General features: G+C 38.7%; 1 protein-coding gene across 1 annotated transcript in view; it reads right to left on the reverse strand.

Annotated features, from left to right (window-relative positions):
* Positions 1–24141, reverse strand: part of CUBN (cubilin) — a 141967-nt gene that overhangs the window by 40506 nt on the left and 77320 nt on the right. Inside the window, exons 32-49 of the mRNA XM_065831316.2 lie at positions 23566–23722; positions 22066–22182; positions 19723–19836; positions 18326–18454; positions 17921–18053; positions 15562–15767; positions 14096–14277; positions 12439–12628; positions 11168–11365; positions 10679–10825; positions 9606–9796; positions 9141–9324; positions 7608–7782; positions 6384–6562; positions 4456–4665; positions 4018–4158; positions 2007–2188; positions 428–599 (exon numbers count right to left, since the gene is read on the reverse strand). Coding sequence (XP_065687388.1) covers positions 428–599; positions 2007–2188; positions 4018–4158; positions 4456–4665; positions 6384–6562; positions 7608–7782; positions 9141–9324; positions 9606–9796; positions 10679–10825; positions 11168–11365; positions 12439–12628; positions 14096–14277; positions 15562–15767; positions 17921–18053; positions 18326–18454; positions 19723–19836; positions 22066–22182; positions 23566–23722 — 3007 coding nt within the window. The remainder of the gene's footprint in view (positions 1–427; positions 600–2006; positions 2189–4017; positions 4159–4455; positions 4666–6383; positions 6563–7607; positions 7783–9140; positions 9325–9605; positions 9797–10678; positions 10826–11167; positions 11366–12438; positions 12629–14095; positions 14278–15561; positions 15768–17920; positions 18054–18325; positions 18455–19722; positions 19837–22065; positions 22183–23565; positions 23723–24141) is intronic.

Here is a 24141-nt window from a genome sequence, read left to right on the forward strand (position 1 = left end):
TACAATAAATTAATTATCCCCCTGAGGAATAAGGAAGCACTTGAATTATTCAATTTGTCTATGGCACTATGCTTTTTATATCTTTTCATGGAATAAGGCCACTTCAGACCATCTCTTACTCAAGACTAAGTACAAACCAATAAATCAGTAGTGAGAGTAAGGACTGTGATCCATAATAGAGGCTGCTCTTTCCATTTCAAATTTGACATAGTAACATGAAGTCCATTACAACGAGACCTTCTCCATTTTTTCAAGTTCTTTCAATTAATCAAAGATATACATCTACTGCCATCCAAAGATGTAAAAGAGAAAACAAAACGTACCAAAGATTTGTTATCTGTTTAAGTAATTTTTTTACATGTGCCAGTACTTTAGGTATGAAATGAGTCACCAAAGATCGATCACTTAATTTAAAAACACACATTACCTGCATCTTCACTAGATGTGTATGAGACACTGAAGCCTCTGGTTGCATGGGACATGTCTGTCACCAAAATTACTTTCATTGTGTTGCCAGAGGATTTCACCTCAGTGCCTGGATTTACCTCACCACACAGCTTGGCCAGCCGGGGAGAGTTCTGTCTGATGCCATTGTAAACCTGTTGAGTCAAAATAAGCTATTATGAGATCTAAAAGCAGTCTCACAAGCATCTCCTGTATCATTTGACAGTGCTTCACATCTTTGATATCAATACAAGGTTCACTGAAGTCCCTCAAAGGAAGTTAGTTCCCAAATCTATTCAAAACCTTGGGACAAACTTCCATTACCTTGAGTGGATGAGGCTCTGAAGGAAAACATAAAAAATACTTTATATATTTTGGAGAAACATAAGCATATTTCCTTTTTTTTTTTTTTTTAATTTCTAAAAACAGAAACTGAAATAGTTTTATTGGGAAAAATGCTGTATTTTAGCTCAATATTTACATATTCAATCACTTAGTAATGCCAGCTACTGATCATATTAATTCTATTTGAAATTATTGTCTTTGTATTCTTGTTAAAACCAACATTAGCTTTATCAAAATCTCCTCCAACATATTGAGTGCTGGTGGGATTTTTTTATCAATTAAAATGTTTCACTTTTTGGTGATCCACAGGCTTTTTGTTCAGTTTCTTTCATACAACCTTTAGTCTAGGAGCTAATTTCCTTCTTTTTATTACTATGTCAGCAGTGCAAGTGAGGCAGAAATGATGTTTCCCACTGAGATTTGGAATATGTTAGTGTTGAAGGCACAAAAGCTGGCAGGACAGATCTTCCTTTAAGAGATCATTACTTCATTAATCGATAAAAAGCCAGCTCCCCAGGGTCTGTCTAAAGCATCTGTGAAGGAAAACGGGAGAAACATCATCTACAAATCACAATGGAGAGCTACTTCACCCCCTCACTTGTGCACGGGCTGGCTTCTGATCATGCTGAAGTGAATTCCTCTGTTTGCACTGCTAATCTGAACAAATGGAAAACTAAATTAGGTCTCCTATTCTTGCAGTTTCATAGAGAAATCATATTTTTGAGGCATTTGTACATCAAGTCCAGTTCTGTGTGCCAGTTTATTTATTTATATATTTTTTTCTTCACTAAATGACAAAAAATCTAAAATAGCCATAATAAAATAACCAATATTTATATTTGTGGGGGTGAGGGGGGATAAAGACAGTCAAAACCTCCAAAGTCAAAAGAGACCTGGAACTGACTGATAGACATTGTGTCCACAGAAAAAAAGAGACGTTGAAATCTTTCAAAAACCCCAGAGCTTTTCTCCATAATTGATAAAGAGCCAATTCCAATGATTTCTTCAAGTCCTTCTCTCTTGGACCATAATTTCAAAATAAGCAGATTAGTTTAGACACCCTACAGAACTAATTTTCTCTTATTTATCTGTTAAATTATGATTTGTCTTAAAACCACATATAGACGTATAAAATGACATTTCAGCTCCATTACATCAATTAATGCTCCTTAAAGGGATTAGGAAGAGAATTTTCTTCCTTCACGCCCAGTACTCACAGCCACATAGTCTGATGAGCACCTCCAGTGTTCTTCAGTTTTCATATCATTGAAGGTTAGAGTCACACGTCGGCCTTCTTCCACTGTGATCCTCCATTCACACACTCGATTATGTGGGTATAGGTTGGGATAGTTGGGTGAAGTAAAAGTTCCAACAGGGGCAGTAAAATCCCCACCACATTCTGAAATACCCAAATAGTGGGACACTTCTTAGAGTAAAGCATTGTTTATAGAGTTATAGAAAACAAGAGCAAACAAAACCAAAACAACAAACAAAGACAAACAAAAAAAAACAAAACAAAACCGAACACATTAATAATGGAAGAAAAAGAGATCCTGAGAGGTTGATCTGATACCCCTGTCCTGTCCATATGTTTGTCTGAACAGATAAGTTCCTGTCAGTCTTTTTCACTCAGCCATAAATGTAGTTGAATATTAATTGACCATAGCAGATCCTTTTATTCTAATTATTAATGCTTCCTTGTCTGAATGGCTTGTGCCAGGCTTCAGAAGCCTGAGTGACCCACAGACTTTGATATCAAGTGATACAAGTCTTTCACTCTGGCAGAACTGAGACTTTTCTGCCTTTCAGATGACTGGGCAGAGCTACACAGAATGAGCAGGTCTTAGAGTGGGTAATGATGAAGCACGTGCTTTTCCTCTGCTGGTTAACAGATGTAGACAAAAAGCTTTCAGGCTTTTATACCAACACTTTTTTTGTACAGTTATTTTGTGTTTTTCTTATCTTTGTTATGAAAATCAAATTGTGTGCTGAGGAAAGAACACTAAAGGTCTTGGGTACAGAGTGCCTTTTTCTTCTGAGACTAATGGTATAAATTTGCCATGTTACACTTGGTTTCCTTTTAAAATATAGATATATAATTTACTGGAGTGCAGAGGGAGACTTACTCCCTTTCCTCACCCTCACAGACTCCTGCAGAATAGTGTGATATGTGTCTCCACCTGCATCCTGCATTAAATTTTTGCTAATACAATTTCTCTTCTATAGTTGCATAACAGGGTCCTGGAAGTGCAATAACATTATTTTGGAGTTTGTTTTCCCCTCTGTTATTTTATTGCAGAAGCAAACACGAAAAATAAGGAACCTTTCAGATGAGCATTTAAATTAGCTGGAAGGAGTTAAGGGTTGGCACAGGATTTTTCAAGATCACAACCACAAAGAATTTCTGAAAAAGTAGCCATATTTTGACAGGACAAACATTGCATGGGCACTAAAGAATGTGAAAGAGAAGTGTAAAATGGGACTAGGTCTTTGTCCTTAGTCCTGATCAGAGCAGCCCTTTGAAGTCATTGCGCTCAGGATAAGAGGCAATGGGCACAGTCTGAAATGCGTGAAATTCCATCTGAACATATGAAAACACCTTTCACTGTGAGGGCTGATTAACACTGGAATAGGTTGTCCAGAGAGGTTTGGGAGTCTCTGTCCCTGGAGACATTCAAAAGTTGAGTAGCCCCAGTCCTGGACAACTTCCAGTACCTGACCCTGCCTGAGCAGGGGTTTGACTACCTCACCTCCAGAGGTGCCTTCCAACCTCAGTGGCTCTGTAGTTCTGTGATTCTGCTTAAAATCTATTGGATAAAACCTATTTGGTTTGGGGAGATTTAAGCATATCACTCACCTCAGAGGGACAGACTAGCACAAAGGAAAATCACAGCATTTATTTAGCTTCTACCTTAGGCATGTGGGGAGGGTATATTAGGACATCCCTGGACTGATTGCTGGAGGAAAAAGGTATAGAATAGTGTGCTTCATTGTGTGAGACCTACCACTGTCAGTAACATCCATTATAGTGAGAGGGTCTTTGCCTCTCACAGTTTCAGTTTGGCTAAGTGGTGATCAGAGAGCTCTATTCATACTTCCCTGAGTTTAAGAGCAAATTCACACCACTCAAAGAATAATTGATTTAAAAATATGTGCTGTATTAGTGCAGTTTTAGTCTGTGGTACATGTTGCTTCCCTGAAAGTAACTTTCAGCCTTACAAATCCAACCTTCAGTACTGGAATCAAAGCGCAGTCTGAATCCTCGAGCATTGACTGATCCATCAGTGACAAACTTGATGTAAGCAAAACTGTCAGAGGTGTCCACAGCATCAGGGAGGGTGTTACCACAGTATCTGCCCAATAGATTTCCTGAAAAAATCAAATACAGAAAGACGATTTTATATCCATGTATTATTTACATTTTTGTTGAAGTATCACTTTCCAATGCAACTGGGCAGGCAGGAGTAAACTAGTAAAACAAAGTTATTGCTGGGAAATGGAAGGGTTTTGTTTGCCTTTGCTTCAGCAAGCAAGGCAGACAGAAGCAAATACTGTGTATTGAAAAGGCTCACTGTGTACCCAAAGGCAAGAGCTTTCAGGAGCCTCTGGAGTGATTTCATAGTGGTACTGGGGAAGGGAAGACAAACACTGAAATAATTCTCAGACCAGAAGCGTTGTATTCTCGGATCTCCACAAAGTCATTTGTGCACTCAGAGGAGTTTTGGATATCTAGGCCTTCTAGCCTGATGGTAAGATAGTGGCCCCTGGGACCCTGCAGAAACCATTCGCACAGCAGGTTGTCTTGATAGTGAAGCTCAGGATACCCCGTGCTTTCAATGATGCCAGTTTGTCCTGTCACTGACCCACCACAGGGAGCTGCAAAAGGAAGAACATTACTTACTTGACTGAAGGCCCTTGGAGCAATGACCTTTCTCCTAAACAAGATTTAAAGCTAAAACACAACCGACTTGTTCTCTATCTATGGTAATAAAACAGGAATTGCCTTTCACTTAAAAATACTCCACAGTCCCCTCCTAATTCAACTGGTCCTAGTTTGTTATGGATTTGTTTTTCTGTTTTGTTTTTGTGTCTTTTTTTTTTTCTCCACACACACCCTTCCATTGCAAGCATCCTTTCTTCTCTGTCATCTCTCTTATTAATTTGCATAAACTCACAGATTTCAGAGTCTATATGTAACCTCTACTCATGCCCATTTTACCAGGAAATCTTGGAAAGCCATATCAAATAATTATAAGTAAATTTAGTTTGCTAAATGTAGATGTAATTTTTTTGCAGCTGACCAAAGTTGACTGCTAGTTTGGGCCTACAGCTATGGTTCAGGCTCCTCTTTCCTGCAGTCCATTCCTGTTCACATTCCACTGCTTGTGATCCCTTGGTAAGAGATCACTGCACAGTTTGGGAGAAAGCTATGTATTTTTCATTTTTTTCTCTCTGAAAACTCATTTCTCTGTGGTACCTGCAAACATTAGTTCATAACATTAAGGCCTACAGCAAAAAATATTCCCAGGTGGAATTTATTGGATTTTACAGTGTATTCTGTGTGTCTGCCAGTTACAATCTTTTTGTGGCGATAACGGTTCTGTTCATACTGTCTGCCCTTCTGAGTGATCCCTGCTTTGTTGCAGGATGACTGGAATACAGCTGAGATACTCTAAATCTGTTCTGGATAGATATAATTGTGGCTTCATATACTAACAATGTTTTCTTGCAAGTTGCTTCAGTTTTCCCATTCAGAAGTATAATAGCACACTATATTGACTTAAGCGTTTGAGATCCAACACAATCAGCAAGATTCTATTTAAAGCAATATAGTCCACTTTGCCTTTGAGTCCTAGATTTCCTATATGAGTGATACTAACATAATAGCTGCTATTCTTTCAGGATTATTAACATTATCTAAACCAGAAAAAAAAAGCATATTTCCAAATCTGATTAAGGACTATTCTTTATTTAATTTTAAAACTTTGCCAGTGCTTTCTAATCCTGTTTTTGCAGCTTGAGAGCAAATAATTTTAAAGTATTTTTTTTCCCAGCTGACAAATAATGGTTCTTACTGTTCATTCCTTTTTCAGCCCATTGTTGTGATGCCCATTTGTCTAACAACATTGTTACCATAGATTGATTTACATTTACATAGAGAAACTCCTAATTTGTTCTTTTCCTGCCAACTCTCTGCTGACCTTTGCATTCCCCTTCAGGATCCTGCTCAGGAAAGTGACACTCATTTTTTATGCTGAAAATCAAATCATGTTACATGACTTTATCCATGTTGACCTTTTTTCTACTGGCCCTTTGATAATTTGGCAAGAGGTTATCCAGTCTCTCTTTCACTGCTGCAGACCTGTGAGCTCTTTCCTGTTCCTATTTCAATAATTTTCACCTCTTGCTAGATGCAGAGCATGCTGATGTTAACCTATATGATGATTCTGGTGCCTTAGCTCTAACATTAATTGAAAGAGGTACATATCTGTCAGTCCACCTCATAAAAATTATTTAAGCCCCATTACAAAAGCCTGACATTTGAGACCACAACATTCTCTAAAATCAGATCAATTGATAAATGCAGACATTACCAATGGAGTATTTAGCATTGAATCCTACATGCGTGGTGCTGCTGTCAGACCTGAACCTCAGGTACATGGCAACTCCTGAGGATCTCTTTGAGCCTGGCATCAAACCTCCACACAGCTTGGCAATGATGGGGGCAGTGGAGTCGGCACCATCGCGTAGCTCTAGGTAACTGGAAGTGCAGCTGGGGAGGAGAGAATTTTCTATTCAGTGTATGGCAGTAATGTTTTGAACTGATTTCAGTATGTGCACAAAGCCATGAAGCTGTAGTGAATTAGATCAGTTCCCATGTGATATGACCAGGACAGAATCAACCAGTTCATAATTAATGATAGTTATGCAATATTGAATCAAGAAACATTGAGAAAGATTCATCCCAAGCCTGGACTATGATCGGGCAGAAGCAAGTCCTGGGGAGGGCTGTGAATGGCACTGATAAGTAGTTGTGATCATCTTTAACATATTTTTTTGGGCAGTATTCAGATTCAGCAGATATTCCCTATTAAGTCCCATTGATGGCAGTTGAATTAAGGAATAAGACAGATGAAGTGAACAAAAATTCAGATCTGGGGGTTTACTTATGTGGGCATAGAAAGACCCAAAATATCTTAACTAACAGTTTTGTCTTCAGAATGGTGCAGTGTCCTGGGAAGCCAGACAGAAAAGACACTTCTGGGATTCTCCATTCTGTATCATTTTTTCTGGACAGGATCTCACAGGTGAGGCTCACCCTTGCTGCGTAGAGGTCCAGTCCCAAATCAATTAAGTTATATCAGCTGGAAACCAGATCTTGTTTTATGATTCAGGGGGTGTAAAACAGGTAGACCCATTGCAAATCAGGACACAGGCAATGGAGCAGGGAGACAAATTGTGGTGGCAGTAGGCCATTGTATTTAAAAGCACCTGAGAGTCAAAAGGACTGAAAATCTGAATAGGAAAGGAATAGAGGGCACAGATTTCATAGAAAGCACCTTTCTGGCGGATCATCATGGTGAAGCATCATGGATGCTTCCTCTCTGCCTGTTATTATATTTCTGTCATGCACTGCGAAGTTCTAGGAATGTATAACTGCGGCCTGATAGCTTCAGTGATCTCTCTCAAAAGTTTCCTGACCACTTTAACTATAAATCTGGAAGTGCTCTCTGGGAGGAATTAGAGAAAGTAACAGGGAAGGAAGAATCAGAATGGAGTCTCTGAAGAAACACAGGCAAAATAACATGAATGTATACTTTGCTGAAGGTTCAATGTAAAACTGATCCTCGAATTGCAGCTCTACTGCACGTCCATTAGGAGCAGTTATGGTCCAGACACAGTCAGTATGTGGAGGATAATTGCTTGGATAGTTGGGCGAAGATGTATATCCACTGGGGTTGAAAGCATCAATGTAAATATTCCCTCCACAAGCTGGGAAAGAAAAGATCACCAATAAAACACCAACATGTTAAGGAAATGGGTGAGGCATCAAAAATATGAGTTATCACTATATTCCAACACAATTTCCTTTCATTGTCATTTAATTACATTAAAACCAAATGCATTTTACTGCTTACTGTGGGAAAACATTTTAATGCAGTAGGATCTTATGTTCCTGTGCTCCTGCTTACTTAGTCCTCCTCATTTCCAGGGCTATGGATTAAATTGCTACTAGTTCTTCCTGCAGGAAACTTATTTCTTGCCTTGTTCCCACCCCAGTTCCCAAGAGTTACAAAGCCTACAAGTCAAATGCATCAATGCTTCTGTGAATCCTTCCCCACTTCTGCTTTCCAAAAATTCAAATGTCTGAGGTAATAATGAATGTGTGAGGAATACCAGTCAGAGCAAACATAAGGATTTCTTTAGGTCCAGGTGGGATAATCCTACAAAAATATCTTTATTTTGATCAGAACATTCCTGTGAAAAACCCCAACTATGTTCTAGCAATACTGATTTAACTTGAGTTTTAGTCAAGTTTTATACATTGAAGTAATAGAAATACTATGGTACAGCTTCACCCATTCTCTTCATGAATCCTCTACAGTAATATTAAGAATGATTCTTTGTGGCAGCAGGGAAAACGAGACAGAAAATAAGCACTTAAAAATTTGAGTAGATTGACAGATTGCCTTAGTTGTGTTTAGTTACACTGTTTAACAGGTCTCCTGTTGTTCCAAGTGGCATGTGTCATGAATACAGTGGAATAACTGCAAATGCCAAGTCCCTGATTTACCCCTGGGACCTGAGTCGCCATTTTTTTTTCATTCTGTCAAAGAATGTTCTCTCTGGCTTAGAATGTTATTTTTGTAGCCGAGATTAAAACTTGTGAAAATGTTATTGCCTTTCTAGACACACCAGCCTAAATCATTCCTGACATCATTTAACACTTGTACTGGGTAGTACCTGCTCAAAATAATGTTCTTGTTTCCTGGTTTTATTTCCTTTCCTGTATGAATTTTGAACATCTCTTCCTAACTTCCTTGCTTCTTCCCTGCTAAAGGGTTCCCCACAAGTTTCTTTCATTTTGTTTTTGTTTGTGGGTTTTTTTGTTTTGTTTCGTTTTTTTAACTTGAACATCTTCAGGTTCCATGACCTGGAGTCAGCTCTCTTTTAAAAGGAGAAATTTGAGAGTAGGATCAGAAGTCATACACTGAAGAAGGAAACAGGACATTTTTACAGACATCTGATTTTACCAGGGCTGGGACTTAAAACAAGAACCTCCTTTAAGAGGACAAACTCCAAGTTATACCCATTGAGTTGCAGCATTTAGGTTTCTCTCCTAGACTTACCTAGACTCTTAGCCTCGTATTCCAGCTTGAACCCTTGACCCTCATTCCTGCTGTCAGAGATGAAGTGGACAAACAGCTGATTGTCTGTGGTGTACATGGTGGAGACAGGGCTGCTTCCACAAAACCGTCCATTCCCTCTTCTGGACACCAAGGGTGGGGCAGCATTATCTAACCCATTCTTCAGCTAGAAGAGAAATTGCTAATGTCACTCATGCAAACATCCCTAGAATGTAAACTTCGAGCACACACCATCTTAATGCTTCCAGCCATGGAGGAAAATAATAACCTGGTGATTAATTCATGCACAGCAATAAATAAGAGAGAGTGACAGAAATAATCTCTGTGGTATTTCTCTTTGGTGTTTCTAGCCCCTGAAAACCTGGGCTGCCTTTCTGACACTGAAATCTATAAGATTCAGTAGCTTCAATAGCTTTGACGATTTGCTGACCCAGCCAATAACCTCACCTCTACATAATCTCCAAGGCTGCAGGAAGTATCTTCACTCTTAATCTGGAAAGGTGGTTCAAAATGGACAGCAATGACAAAGCCAGAGGTTACCACTACACGCCAGGAACAATTCAGATTAGGAGCATAGTCTTGAGGATAGTTGGGGGATGTTATCACACCCCTGCTTGTGTGCAAATAGCCTCCGCAACCTAAGGAAAAAGAGTTGAAGCAAAGAAAAAAATATTAGCATCAACTGTTCATGTATTTATCTAGAGAAAAAACCTGTCTCCTAAAAGGAAGATGTGACAGGTAAAAGCAAATGTTGAAGCAAGTGTATGAAGAGTTGAGGGGTACAGAGCAATGCACACAGTGAATGATCTCCCAAATAGAGGCTAGCAGATTGCAAGGTGACACACACCAAACAGCTTGGCAGTGAGACTCGGTTCTCAGACTTAACAGACGAGTGAGCAGTCAGCTGTGCCAAGGGCCTCCTATGGCACCAGCATATTGTCACCCTGTCTGAGCACATTGCTTCTGGCCATGGACCAAACCACTGTCACCTACTCAAGCTGCCAGTCAGAAAAACTTCCCCTGGCTGCCTATTGTTATCATAACACCTTCCTTGGTGCCTCAACTCATTCAGGGATCTGCTGCCATGCTCGGGTGTATGTGGGAGAAGTGCCAGTGGAAGCTGCTGACATTCCTGCCGGAACTTACAGAGCTTCCTGCACCCGTCTCTCAGTTTTGTGACTATGCTTTGAGTCATTTATTTTCCTCTCTTAGTTGGGCATTCTTTCACTCTTCAGCTGAGCTGTTATAAATTTAGGCATACACTTTTCTTACTTCTGGAAAGTGATTGGTCTGGTTGAATCACACTTTGTTGTATTATACTGCTGGGAAAATAACAAATTTTACTTTTGCAGAATCAGACATTTCTTAATGCGTATTCATGAGATGTGAATAAGTAGTCTGTGTGATTAAATAGATAGATGGTAGACAGCTGTTAAAAATGCCAGAGCCTTTTCTTTCCTTACCCTATTGTTAGCATCAAAGGAGACATTTATGTGGGAGAGAAGAGAAACAAATCTTACTTTTGTGATAAGAGGCATTAAACCCAGCTCCAGTGACACTTGCATCTGACATGAAGTGGATGAACATTGCCTCTCCAGTTGATCTTATTGGCCCAGGTGGTTCTCGTCCACACAGAGTGGCCAGCACTGGAGAAAGACTAGTGTCTCCTGAGATCAAAAGAAGATATATTAGTGTTAAAACCAAATCCATTCACATCTGCTTGTTGGTTGCTGTGGCTCACACTTTCAGGCATGTGCTTTTGAAGATCTTCCTAAGATCTCAATCTTATAGTTTTAGAAATATTTTTATACACCACCAAATATTTTGCTAGATTTTGCTAGTTTTATTTTATCTAGCAGAATGTCTCAGCATAGAGGAAGAATATTGATTTAGAACATGTTCCCATTGCTTTCTAGATTGTTTAAGTTCAGTGGACATGAGAATTGCAGGTACTGGGACCTTGGATATCTATTGCATGCCATAAGAGCAAGGCAAGTTTGGCTTCTCACCATCTTGGATAATAAGTTTGTCATAGTTGCATGAGCTGTGAGATTCTATGTCTAGGGCCAGGACACTGAACTCCACAGTGGATCCAGGAGCTCTGATAAGCCACACACAGTCAGCAAAATTTTTGTAATTCATGGGCCAGCCCGGTGAGAAGAGGAGTGAAGGCATTTCTTCAGTTGTTGCAGTCCCTCCGCATACACCTGTCACATACAAGAAGACAGAAATGAAAGCATCCTCTTTTTAAACTGAACACTCCCCTCATATAATTTAAGATGGCAGTCCTACAATTAAGCACAATGGGGGCACAGTGATGATGTGTGTAGTCACAGGAATGTGTTTCTTCAAGCGTTGTTTCAGTTTGAACTAGGAGTAATAAAACTGAAAATCCTGACCTATAAGGATGTTCCTGTGCTACTTGGTGCAGCAATGTGACCTATTTCACCATGAGAACTACCTAGCAAAAGACCTAAGAGCATCTACCGCAGTTTAACATGGGTCGCAAATCAAAAAGGACAGATGCATACATGATGAATAATACATAAACAATTTAGACCCTCTTGAAACTGAAATACTTATCTTTCTTCACTCCTGATGTCCCAGCTATGTTTAGATCACGGTGGAGTCTTTGCTGGGATCTCTAGTGGCTCAGTGCTCTCCCAGCACATAAACCCATTACATACTGCCACTGTCCTGCAGAGCCCCAGGGATCCTTAGTCCCTTCATCCCCAGAAATCTGCCTTCAGATTCAGAAAGAAGACATTGCACTATGTCCTATTAGTCTTAACTGTCTGTTGTTGAACTTGCTCAGAGAAAATCAATGGTACAAAAAGAATATTCCCTCTCCTTCCAGGAGAGATTTGTCAGAGGTACCTGGTCATACAGAGCATATTCTCTTTATTTATGTATATGAGATGCATTATAGTGAAAGGTTTTATATCACAATGTCCAGTGATTTAAGAATTGTCTTTCAAGAGGGATACTTTTCCACAAAAACATATGGAGTATTTAGCTTTCCTGAAAAAAAACGTGTAAAGAAAAATGCCCTTATGTCAACAAGATTATTTTTAGCACACTGTAAAAAAGTATATCTGAGTACCATTATCAATTGTTTTTAAAACGTATTAAAATGATTAATTAATATGTCAATGAAACCTTTCCCCCCATTAATAGCCAGGGCTTTCTCTTGTGGGGAAATTGGTTTGGAGTTCTTAAGTAAAGCTCAGTATATCACTGGCTATATCACTTTTAACTGTGCAGCCCACTGAAAACCCACCTGTAGCAATGGTGTGTGAAACAGCAGAAGCATCCGCTGCGTTCCACTCCAGCAGAAAGCCTTGTCCACTCACAGTTGAATCTGACTGGAACTGGATCGTCATCGAGCTGCCAGAGGATGCAAAAGAAGCAGGGTCTGCACCACAGTATGTTGCAATAGGACGAGAATGAACGGTGGGGCCATCATAAACCTGCAGAGAAGGAGAACGGTGCAGATCCTCACGTGGGCAGATTTTCATCCACCCCACACTCAGCAAGTTTCCAATGAGAAAATTACCCTCTTTAAATGAGTGAGGAATCTTTCGGCAAATCCCAGTTAGAGAGAAACCTCTCTTACAAGAAAATGGAACAAAATCTCCATTTGCATTATTTACTGTTAATTGTGAAGTTTTCACAGAAGAAGGATCTGAATAGAAGCCATCAAATTCAGGAATTCATGATGAGGAATGAAAAACAATAATCTGTAGGAAAAAAAGGAATTGTTTTTCTTCTATCCCCTTTTGCCCTCTGAGGAACACATATAATTTGAATTCTATCAAATAAATATCCAATAATATTTTTTTCATTTTATGTATTTCTGAGCCACCTTCTTGGGTGGTTAAAAGATGTGTCTCTTCTGCTGCCTTTTAAACCTATTTCCCTCCAGTAAAAATGTCCAGTGGAGAATGCTAGGAAAATTAAATAAACATTAACATTACACTGAAGATCTGAGTGAGGTTAAAGGTCAGGCTGATCCACAGCCACTGAATGTCTAGCTGATTTAAGAAACTCATTTCTCTTCCAGAGGGACAAACAAAGAAAGGCAGGCTGAGTTAGAAAAAAGAAGTTGCTATTAAAATATGACATGAAATGAAGGAAAATGTTCTGTTTATTTTTTGAACTAATACTAAATTTGAATATCAGTGAATTAATAATGAATTGAATATACTGAACATATTGAATTAGTATTAACTTTCTCTTTGCCAAAGAAGGAAGAAAAGGATAATTAGCGAATCAGCTGGTTAAAAAAAAAAAAAAAAAGCAAAACAACAAAAAAGACAAAAATATATTTACCTTAGTTAAATAATTAGTTATGCTTACCTACATTCAGAAAGAAGTTGTTACCTTTATTGCTCAATTTTCCTTAGCATCATGTGTGCTGTATTTTTAAACCTGGTAAAAAGTCTTTTCTGTGACCTCCTGTAACACAGCCTAACAATCAAACCAGAAGAAAGGGGGATCTTCTTACTGCCAACAGCAAATGATTGATCCAGTGAGCAAAGAAGGTGCAAGTAAAGGATTGTTCCTTGTAGGATTTTGAAATAACCTGATTTTCAGAGATACTGAGATGTTATTATCACTGGCATCCTCAACTGAACCAGCACAGAGCAAAGTTCTACCTGGTATCTGACCTGAAATTCTTTGATTTGAAAATTCAGCATTTTACCATTGTGTACTTATTTTTAATAAGTTTCAAACTTATAGATTGCAAACAACTGTTAAGGAGCCAAAAAGCATGTAACCCTTCCTATAGCTAAGAATCACTGAAAAGCTGACACAGCAAAAAAATAAGCCACACCAGATCCTTGGAAACACTTCAGAATCCTCCTGTAGGTTTCTGTATTCATCATTTTAATCAAAGTTAATAGAAATAAAATAACTTCTCAAAATGAAATCACCTTTAGCTTGTCATAACGGCATCTGTAATGATTTTCGATATCCATCTGCAGGATACGGCCATGGATAACTTGTGAGGCATTAACGCTTATTCGCCACTGGTAATTGGAATTGTGAGGGTAACTTCTGGGCCACTGTGGTGAAGCTATTTGTCCTCCGTTTCCCACAATGTCATTTCCATACACTGAAAAACAGGAGAGAGACAACTAATGCCCCTAATTCACACAGATTAAAAGAAGCATTGGGGCCCAGCCAGGAAAACAGCTTTCATTTCAGCCCATCTGACTTAATGTACTTAGGACTAGACAGCGCTGTGAGGCACAGACTTGTGTCTCAGACAGTCCTAGGATGCACATCTGATTATTTTCTTGTTGTGAGAGATGCAGTGTACCTTTATCTGAAGAAAATTACCCATTTGACATGTGTGGTATTACATGTAGGAGAGGTGGAAGATGTCACATCTAAATTCCCCCTTGACTCTGCCCATTTCATGTTCATGTCTTCACAAGAACCATTAAATGATAAAATTATTTAAGTGCCTTAGTGTGTTCTGGTGAAAAATTGTTCTGATTTGATTGAGCTCTAAACTATTGATTATTCCTTTTGAAAAAGATTAGTAAAAGTCTCAAAGTAAGGAAAACTATTAGAAGTTTAGCTTGTATAATCAGAATGGGTGTGAATGTTTAGCTTCAGCATCCTGTTCATGCAGCAAGTCAGACTGATATTTGCAATGGTCCCTTGAAATGTTTGATCTATAAACTGGCATCATTTCCTTTTCTTCCAATTCTGCTCCCAGGTTGATGCCATCTAGATCCAATCCAGAAGATGGATGCTGTTGTACTTGAAAAGCAAAATGGAAAGCTAGGAAATACATGCTTTTTTTTTTTTTTTTTCTTAATTTATCAATTGCCTAATAAATGACAACATGAACATTAAATTCCATTTGCAGGTAGCAAAGACATAGTCAGATATTCTTAACTGTAAAAGGCAACTGGTAAACTTGGGTTGCCACAGAAGTTTTTAGTATACAGGTCTTACATCTTCACAGCCCAATACTGCTAAAGGAAGAATCTGAAAACCAGGTGATAAACTGTTAGAAAACAGTCAATGAAAGAGAGGACACTTTATTTTCTGTAATCCATGGAATTATTTCCTTCTGGAAGGATAATGGCATCAATTAGAAAAAAAAAAAAAAGTTGTCTGTTACAATAATTTAAAAAGATAGAATGTCATGTCTAATTCTGATTAAGTTAGACTTAATATACTTACATACATAAGTTCTGTTCTGACATGGTTTAGAACATCCTTTTACGTTCAGCAGATATTTTACAAAACATTTTTAAGTGAATGCATAGCATTGCTGACATCAAGTATTTTCTAATAGATTTTACAGGGCAAAATGTTCACTTTTTTCAGTCATTTTGGAGGTGAAAGAACAATAGTTTCCAATTAAACAACTTTTACTTACAGTGAGAGAATGTGGCCCTGAAGCCAACAGCAGTGCCTGAGCTGTCTGAGACGAATTTGACCCACAGGATGTGTCCAACAGTAGACGTATAATTTGAAGGCAAGGAGTTCCCACAGAATCGTCCTGCCAGCACACCTGTACTGTTCCCTTCACGAATCTCCAGGTAATCTTTGGTGCAGCCAACACTATCTTCCAGCTGAAACGCTCTGTTTCAATAGCAGTAGAAGAGCATTAACAGGCATATGACTGGCACCTACTTCAGAGACTGCCCTGCAAGGCTGCAAATCCCCCCGTAGCTGGATTTCCACCACCACAGTTCAGAAGAAGGCAGCAACAAAACCCTCCACAACCCAGAAGTAACCGCTCATCACCTGGCAGCTCATACAGGGCTCTTTCCTTTCAATCCCCTTATTTCCTGACAGAGCTTCAGTTTGCAGAGGTATAGTTTTTAAAGAGTTGTAATATTTCTTGGTTCTCCAACAACACCCATGAAAGACAGAAAGCGCCTAATAAACCAGATTTTTTAATATAAGGCCAGGTCAGACTATTTAGTAGGTGCACATCTATTGAGTGCAGAGAATGCTTCTAGTCTTACAAATCAGTTTGCAGCCCCTTTATATCTGTATTACTTCAGTACACTCTCTGGTAAGAAAACGATCTCCAGAGGCATAGATTCATTTGTAGTTATCATCTCAGGGCTCAGAAATCCCTTAGCACTTTCACCAGAATTAGAAAACATTACTGTGTCTCTGGCCTCTATGAGTTCTAAATAGCTAGGTGCACACAAAATAGTAATGAGGATTGCTATGAACTCTTCTAAACCAAATTTTACCTTAGAAAAGGAACAAGTTTTAGTAATTATAAATTCTGAATTATTGCACCAAAACCCATTATGTTTTAAGTGAAGTGCTTTGATTCAATGCAATATATTTTTCAGAAGCAGGCTATGAATATATAGTAAAGATTCCAGAAAGTGCCTCTTATAAGCAATGTCACAAATATTTATATGTTCTGGTAACAACTCCTCCCCTTCAGTCCTGAATGTAGCCATTTGTGTTCAGTGCACACATGATGTGAAATTGTTCCAATCATTCATCTGGATATATTCAGGCTAATTTAAAGCTATCCCTCAGATTGCAAGACAAGCATTTCTGTTCAGACTGAGCTGAAGAAAATTAATACCTCATGCCAACAAAACTTTATAAACCCCCAATATTAAATTAAATAAAATAAATACTGCTTTCTAGCACAATTACTCTATAATTTCCAATATTTTCAGCTTGCCATTCAGCTGTGTGTAACTGAAGAAAAAGAGTTTACATCTACTCAGTGTCACTTTATATAAGTGAATTATTTATTCTGCTGATAGTTTCTGCTTCACACTAGGTTTCTGTTTTGCTTCTGGAAAGTTGTTATTCATTAGTTTGCAGCAAATATTTTGGAAAATGTTTTCAGGCTCTAGTTCCTTTTCTCTGCTTCAGTGAGTAAAGGAGGAATAGAATATCCTTTTTATTGAGTTAATGAATCAATATGTGCCCAACAAATTGTACCTTATGCAGTCAGCATGTTACTGAGCAAATTTGCCTTATGTCCTGATTAACTGTAAATACAGGTTTCAGAATTACTTTTATTTTCCTGCTGATTCTTGATAAGCTTTGCAAAGGGTCCGTGTTCTCTTTCTTGGCAGCAGCCACTGTTCGGTGCCAGGAAACTCAGAGGATCAGAAATCCACATCATTGTTAAAGAACAACCAAATGACCCTGGTAAAGGACTCCACATTGTTCTGTGGATCATGCATGGCTTTCCTGTCAGAAGTCTTCAAAGGAAAGTTAATTTGCTGAAGGGAAAAGAAAATTCCTTCAAATACTCTCCTGGGCCCTGTTGTACCTCCACTGCTGTAATTGTTGGAGAAATTTTGGAGCTTTAACATCAATTCTAACCCTACAATCTGTGGAATATCTGGTCCCTTCATATTACTCAGCTATGTAATAAATACTACAATGAATCTGCTAGTAAGGAAATACTAGGAATTTTCTTTGTAAAAAAAAAGGCAGAGCAATGCTGAATTTCCTTTTCTTGTTTATAAGTGAATGAGAACTGGCTTTTTCAGCATCCCATGTTGCTCAAACAATAGAACACCTATTTATGTCATGCTGTATGTGCCTTAATAGAAGCAATGACTAAGACAGGAGAGCACTGACTGCAAGCCGCCACTAACCACTACTGTGTTCTCTTTACAAGTTATTCTAAAAACATATTTCAGCTTTATCATCTGGTAATTACATTTCCTAATAAACACAGACCATCCTTCCTTCAGGTCTGTTAAGGGATGAGTAATAACCCCTGGTGATGCATTTACATGAAGGACAGCTGGAGCCGGTTGCCAGGGGAGCTGAGAATCATCCAGACACACTCGGTGTTGAGCGGATAAGGCTCGGGATAGCCAGGGCTGTTGAAAGCTCCTCTGTCCACGTGGAAAGTACCCCCGCAGGCTGCAACAAGAAGGAGACAGCAGAGGCTTGAGAAAGGTGACATGAAAAACAACCTTGGCAGAGCCAGAGCATTTGCTAATGAAGAAAGCATTTCTCCTTGTCTACTTGTTCTTTAGCTTGCTGATGTACTTGCTGAGACCTTGGCCAAAAAAGAGGAGGGGCAATAGGGGAAGTTTAAAGAGGGAATGTCAGAGAGACAGAGAGATACAGGATCTGTTCTTTTTCTTAAAAGTCAGAGGCATAAGGTAGCAACACCTGTCACATGGACTTACATGATGACGATGCAACGTAGGTGGCATGGAATCCCCTGGCATTAATGTTGTTGTTGGAGATGAAGTTCACCACCAAGGCATTACCAAAAGAAGTGATAGGATGTGGTATAGCAGTGCCACAGTAACGGCCTGAAAGAGAGCAAACCAGAGAGAAAAGAAGGGCCCTTAAGCATGTAATATCTATTGCTAATTTGATGTTAATGCCTAAGAGCAGCCAGGAGTAATGTTTCTCACAACAACTGCAGTTGTCAATTCAATCTACATAAGAATGAAATACTCAGTTTCATTAGCACAGAATTCAACTCTAGTGGCTATTTTTTTTAACAGAGGAAGAACCTCCTGCACTCCAGACACCCTAGTCACTGGCTATTCTGTCATTGAGCTCCTTTGCGTTCACACTATCCATAAATTACAGCCTAATTGAAAAAAAAAAAAATCCCATCAAATATATCTGACAGTAGTTTCCATTTCACTCAATTGGTTTCTAATAAAAAAAACAAGTGACGAATAACAGACCAGTTCTCATGTAGTGGGTTGTATTGTGGGGATTAGGAATATGAATCATGATCTAGCAGAAAGGCATCTGAAAGTAAAAACAAAGATAGCATCTAGTAACCTGGTCCTCTTGTCAAGTGAAAGCCAAGTAGGAGACAAAAATGAATTCTGCTCTTAGTTACAAATCATTTAAACCGAGTACAGCCTACTCCTCCCAAGAGAACATATACAAAAGTAGAGTAAGGGAGAACATAATCAGGCACAGATATTCTGAATTTCCCAGGAAGGAATTTGAGGCAACTCTGGGGATGTGAGGGGAGTCAGGACAACCCCGTGGCCAGAACTCTCTCATGGCTTCCTGGCAGCTTAAACGCTGAATTTAGCTGCTCCAGACTGCTCCTACCACATGAAGTTGATGGCTGTGGACAGAGATGTTGGGACAAAGCTGTAGAAAATTCAGGAACAAGCAGAAGATCAGGCTTTCTGGGGCTTGAGGAAAAATCCATTTTCTCCTCCCAGAAATCTGAAGCTTTCTTCACCTATGTTTAGTATGGACTCTCCTTATGAGTGTGGGTTATGTTAGGTTTTTGTACAGTGAACTGGGAATTCAGTTTAAACTGAATTGCTTGGTTCCCAATATTGTTCAGCTAGGGAGCAAGGAAAAGGCAGCTGGAGTCAACTCCAAACTGTGGGTCAGTAGGAATACAGTTGGAGCCTGGGAGGACTGTGCCATTCACATTGAAAACTTAACCTCCATCCCCAGACTCCTCTGGCCAGACTGGACAAGGAGCTTCCTTTGTCAGAGAAAATCCATGAAACAGGAGGACACTCACAGAAAACCTTCTCCTGCTCACCTTGGGTGTGGTTCTATATATGAAATAAACATGGGAGAAGTACAATACCTCGAAGAGGAGCCTCATCATTATTCCCGTCCAAAATCTCCACAAAATCCGTTGTGCAGTTGCGTCTATTGTTTTCAATATCAAAGTCAGTGAATGAGAGTGTGATGTGGTTGACTGGCAACAACAAAGAGTAAAAACTTAAAAAGAAGTTGAGCGTTTCACAGAGAAGTAAATATATGTAAACAAATGTACCATCTTTTCTCCCTTGAAGTAAATTAGTACCCTATAAAGAATAACATATGAAGTAGTTTAATCCCTGATACGTGGTGTGAACTTGATGCAAAGGTCCTCGTAAATCTCTTCATATTTCAGTACTTTCTAGTACAACTGACATTAGAAGTGTAGGATTTAATATTATATATACACATAAATATAAATTTCCTAATATCTGAAGAGCTTCATTATATACTAAAAGTGTCAGCAAATACAACATGGAAAATGTACACATATTCAGAAACAAAAGTTATTCTACACATCTGTGACCTTCTGTCCCTTTGAAATCTATACCATAGATCCAGACAAAATGTGAATTGATGCTGCCCTGCTCCAGGCTTAGAAAGAGCTGGTTCTTTCATAGTTTTATTCCACATACATCTATTGGACTGGTTAAAGGATCATTAACTACTCTCAGCTATATTTGTGCAGAATTGGATTTTCCACACCCTTGGACTGCAGACTACGTCCTGAAAAAGAGGATTTCTGACTCAGGATATTTTTGTCTCTTGTATTGCTATTGCTTTTCCAATATGAACAAAGGTGAAGTCTCAACTGGAAGAAGAGAGGCCGTCCTCAGCACCAGGCTGTGAAAGTAGTTACTCCTGGACTTATAGCTCCTGTGCAGTTTGAGCAAGTCAGAAAGGATCTCATAGTTTAGATGATAACTAAGTTTTCTCCCACATTGACTAAGCCAGAATTTGACACAAATATTTTGCTTCTCACTGGGGTACAATTAATTAGGTAGAATAATGCGAAATGACAGACATGGACCCAGGCACTGCATTCATCAGGGTGCCACTGGCTGGTGTTCAGCTGCAGTGCCCATGTGCTCCGCAATCTTTTGTGTCCTGGCTGGTCAATCAATCACAGCTATCAATGCAGGTCCTCAGGATACAAAGCAAAAAGGAAAAACACAGTGGGTGGCAAGAGCAGGAGACTTTTTGGCCTTCTCCGTAAGAGCAGAGCAGGAATTCTGCAGTGTTTTGCCACTGGTGACATCTATTGTACATGGCTGTGCCCTGTATGAGTGGCACATTGCAGCCACGTGTACCCGCAACGTGTGGTGTGCGGTGGTCCTGGTGGCAGGGGAGGGAGTCACTGCATGCACAGGCTGCTGCTTGTTCAGCATTTTTCTAGTCTCTTACACTGATGTAAATCAGAAGACAACAGTTAAGTCTGAATTTTCAACCTCAATCCATGAAAATATTGTCTTTAAAAAATAAATGCTGTGTGAGTGAGGAACAGCTTTAATGATGCCCTTTTCACATATCTGTATGAGAACCTATGCTAAAAAAAAGTATTGCTTATTTCTTGATCTTTGTTTTGGTGTTTGCTTTGGCAAATTGATTTCCATTTTATAACTTGGCAAAATAAACTTATAAATGTGGTTGGAATATTCTATGATTTTAACAACAATGGTTAAGTAGCAGATAAACAACTGAAGTTTAGTAGTTGCTATTAAAAACAAACATTTATTTTAAACGATGTTACTAGGATATTATCATGCAACTGCAAACATCTTTTAGTAATCTTAAACCACATAAAGGTAATACTGGGTATTAAAGGGAATACTGCTATCCAATGGAAAAATATTTGGTGTTTTACGATCATCACAAATCTAAAATTAGACAGGAACATCTGAGGGTGTATGTATATAAGACCAGTTTATTTATATTCTTTTTTATTTGTATTTTAAATTCCTCTGTAACTTTTCTAATTATTTTATTAAAATTTAAATTTTTTATGCTAACAGCATGGGCTCGATCTAACACATTAGCTTGAAATATTCAGACCACAATAAGGTCAGCTAAATACAAGTGCTTTAATTATATATAAGCCCTTAGACATGAATGCAAATTCACGTAGTATTCAACACCTCATTTATAATTGCAATACTTGGGTCACAGTAAATCAGCTAAGATGACAAAGCTGTAAACTGTTTTCCTCACTATGCACTAAATCTACAATAAAATGAGATGTAGGGCAGATTAGGAAAGTCACACTTTCCAACTACCAGGATGCAGAACTTCCTAGAGAAATAAAGGAGGAATTTTGTATTGTTACTACAAAAAAAGAAGGTGAGGATGTTAGTCATCCCAGCTAACTATAAAAGATGTTTTTACTTACATGGTTCCTGAGCCTGAATAATCCAGCTGCAGTTCTGATTGTTTGGGTATTTGGCAGGATACAGAGGAGAGGAAATTGCTGCCCCAACTGCATCTGACTCTATGAAACTTCCACATGCTTTAGAATGAAACACACACATATACACACATAGATATTTATGTAGGCAAAACTGAGATTCTGTAGTGGCAAATCTGAGATTCTGTAGTGAAAATGAATGCACAAAATGTAACATGCTATATCAATGTGAAATAAGGATAATATTCATGACAGCAATTTATTCAGAAAAGAGACTTAAGGACTAGCTGCCAGCACCAGGTGCACTTTCTAGACCATGCTGCACATGGCTGACAACCTGAGAGAAGGCAGAGTGACTTGGGAACAGACACCTAATTTTTATCAGCTCAGAAGAGCAACATTGGGGCTAAAATAGCTTGCTTTCAGGGTAGTGTAATCATACACCCCTTTCTCTGATAATTTGCCTGTGTTGTCAACCAGGAAGGAAGAAATCATAAGAAACTGTCCAGAACCTTCCAGTGCCCAAGGATGGCATCCCATTGCATTGGCATCATCATCTTGTGAACCGCATCAGCAAAACTGCAATTGTGTGAAACGTGTGCAAGAGCTTGGCTGGCTGTGTATCTTTGGCTAACGGTGCTGAGCGCTGACCTGCCTTCACACAGACTCATCATAAAACCCCTCCACATGAGTTTAACAGACAACTGCTTTAAACAGCAGAGTGGGGAGTTAGATGCCACAGTATTTTTCACAATATTTTCAAAGAAAAAAAAAAAAATCTGGGAAAAGTACTAGTTAACAGTGAAAAGCATGCTAAGAAGAAAATGAGAGAGAGGAATTTTCTTTGCAAAAACTAAATGGCTATATCTTAGGGAAATATATTTCCAAAGTTATTGTGAAAAAATGAAAGAAAATCACCAATCATCAAATAGAAAGTAATCTCATGAAAAATTCTGCTCAGTTGGTGCCATTTTTCATTAAAAACGAAACAATGTAAAATACCAATTAGTCTTCCACAAATTGGATTGTTGATGTTTGGCAGAGTTAGCAGGCCTGAATCCATGGACTTCATCAACAGCACGACACAGAATTCTTTTACAGCTTTTCAGATTCATGCGCATGGATAGACATATAAAATGTTATGTTGTCACTAGGTCTGTGGAAACTGCCAGTTACACATTTTTCTCAGGACAGCTACGAGTAGCTAACCCTCTAGGGAGGTTCAATAAGAGGCAACTGATGTGTACTAGATGCCTTGATAGAAAAGGTACATTTTTTCTCCAATCAAAGGATCTAAGATGATCCTTAGATTTTTAAATTCATTAATCTATAATATGGAAAAATTCAGTCCTGTTAAAGACAGACACTGGTATGCTGCATATAAAGAAACAACACTTCCTGTTATCAGCTGTGCTAAGAGATTGTGTCCCATACAAACAAAGCAGTGACTAGATAAATATGTATTAATGGAAATGATGAGACTACCTTCAGTAAAGCGAGCACTGAAGCCCCTGTGCTGGATGGGTCTATCGGAGTGCAGTCGGATGTACATCACATTCTTGGAGGATATGATAGGAGGAGGATGTTGTGTTCCACAGAGTTTCCTAAGAAGTGGTGCTTCACTGTTAGGACCATCAAATACCTGTTATAATAAAGATCAAATGAAGTATTTGGTTTCAAAAGGAGTATTGAGAAGACTTTGATTTCATTCCCTTTCTTATGTTTCATACATTTTGATCCTGATACAGCCCTGGTATGGGCAGTGCAAACAAACTATGTGTTGCTTATCTTAATTCCATGACCATTTAAAACAAGCAAACAAAAACAAAAAAAACCAAAGCATGTATTTCAGGCCAAAGCTACTGTAACCTTTATAACAAAAATGAATCAAGTAACCATCTTCCCCTATGTGTATCTGGTATGGAAGCAACTCTATTTTAATCTAGATATCCTCACACATTTATTGTTTTCTGTTAATGGCTAATGGAAGTTCCCATGTAGCTTTCATTCAGTTAAACCCTACATCTTGCCTCAGTGAAGACTTCTAAATTGGCCCTAACA

Source organism: Patagioenas fasciata, chromosome 2, assembly GCF_037038585.1.
Source record: "Patagioenas fasciata isolate bPatFas1 chromosome 2, bPatFas1.hap1, whole genome shotgun sequence".
In the NCBI taxonomy this organism is placed as follows: Eukaryota; Metazoa; Chordata; class Aves; order Columbiformes; family Columbidae; genus Patagioenas; species Patagioenas fasciata.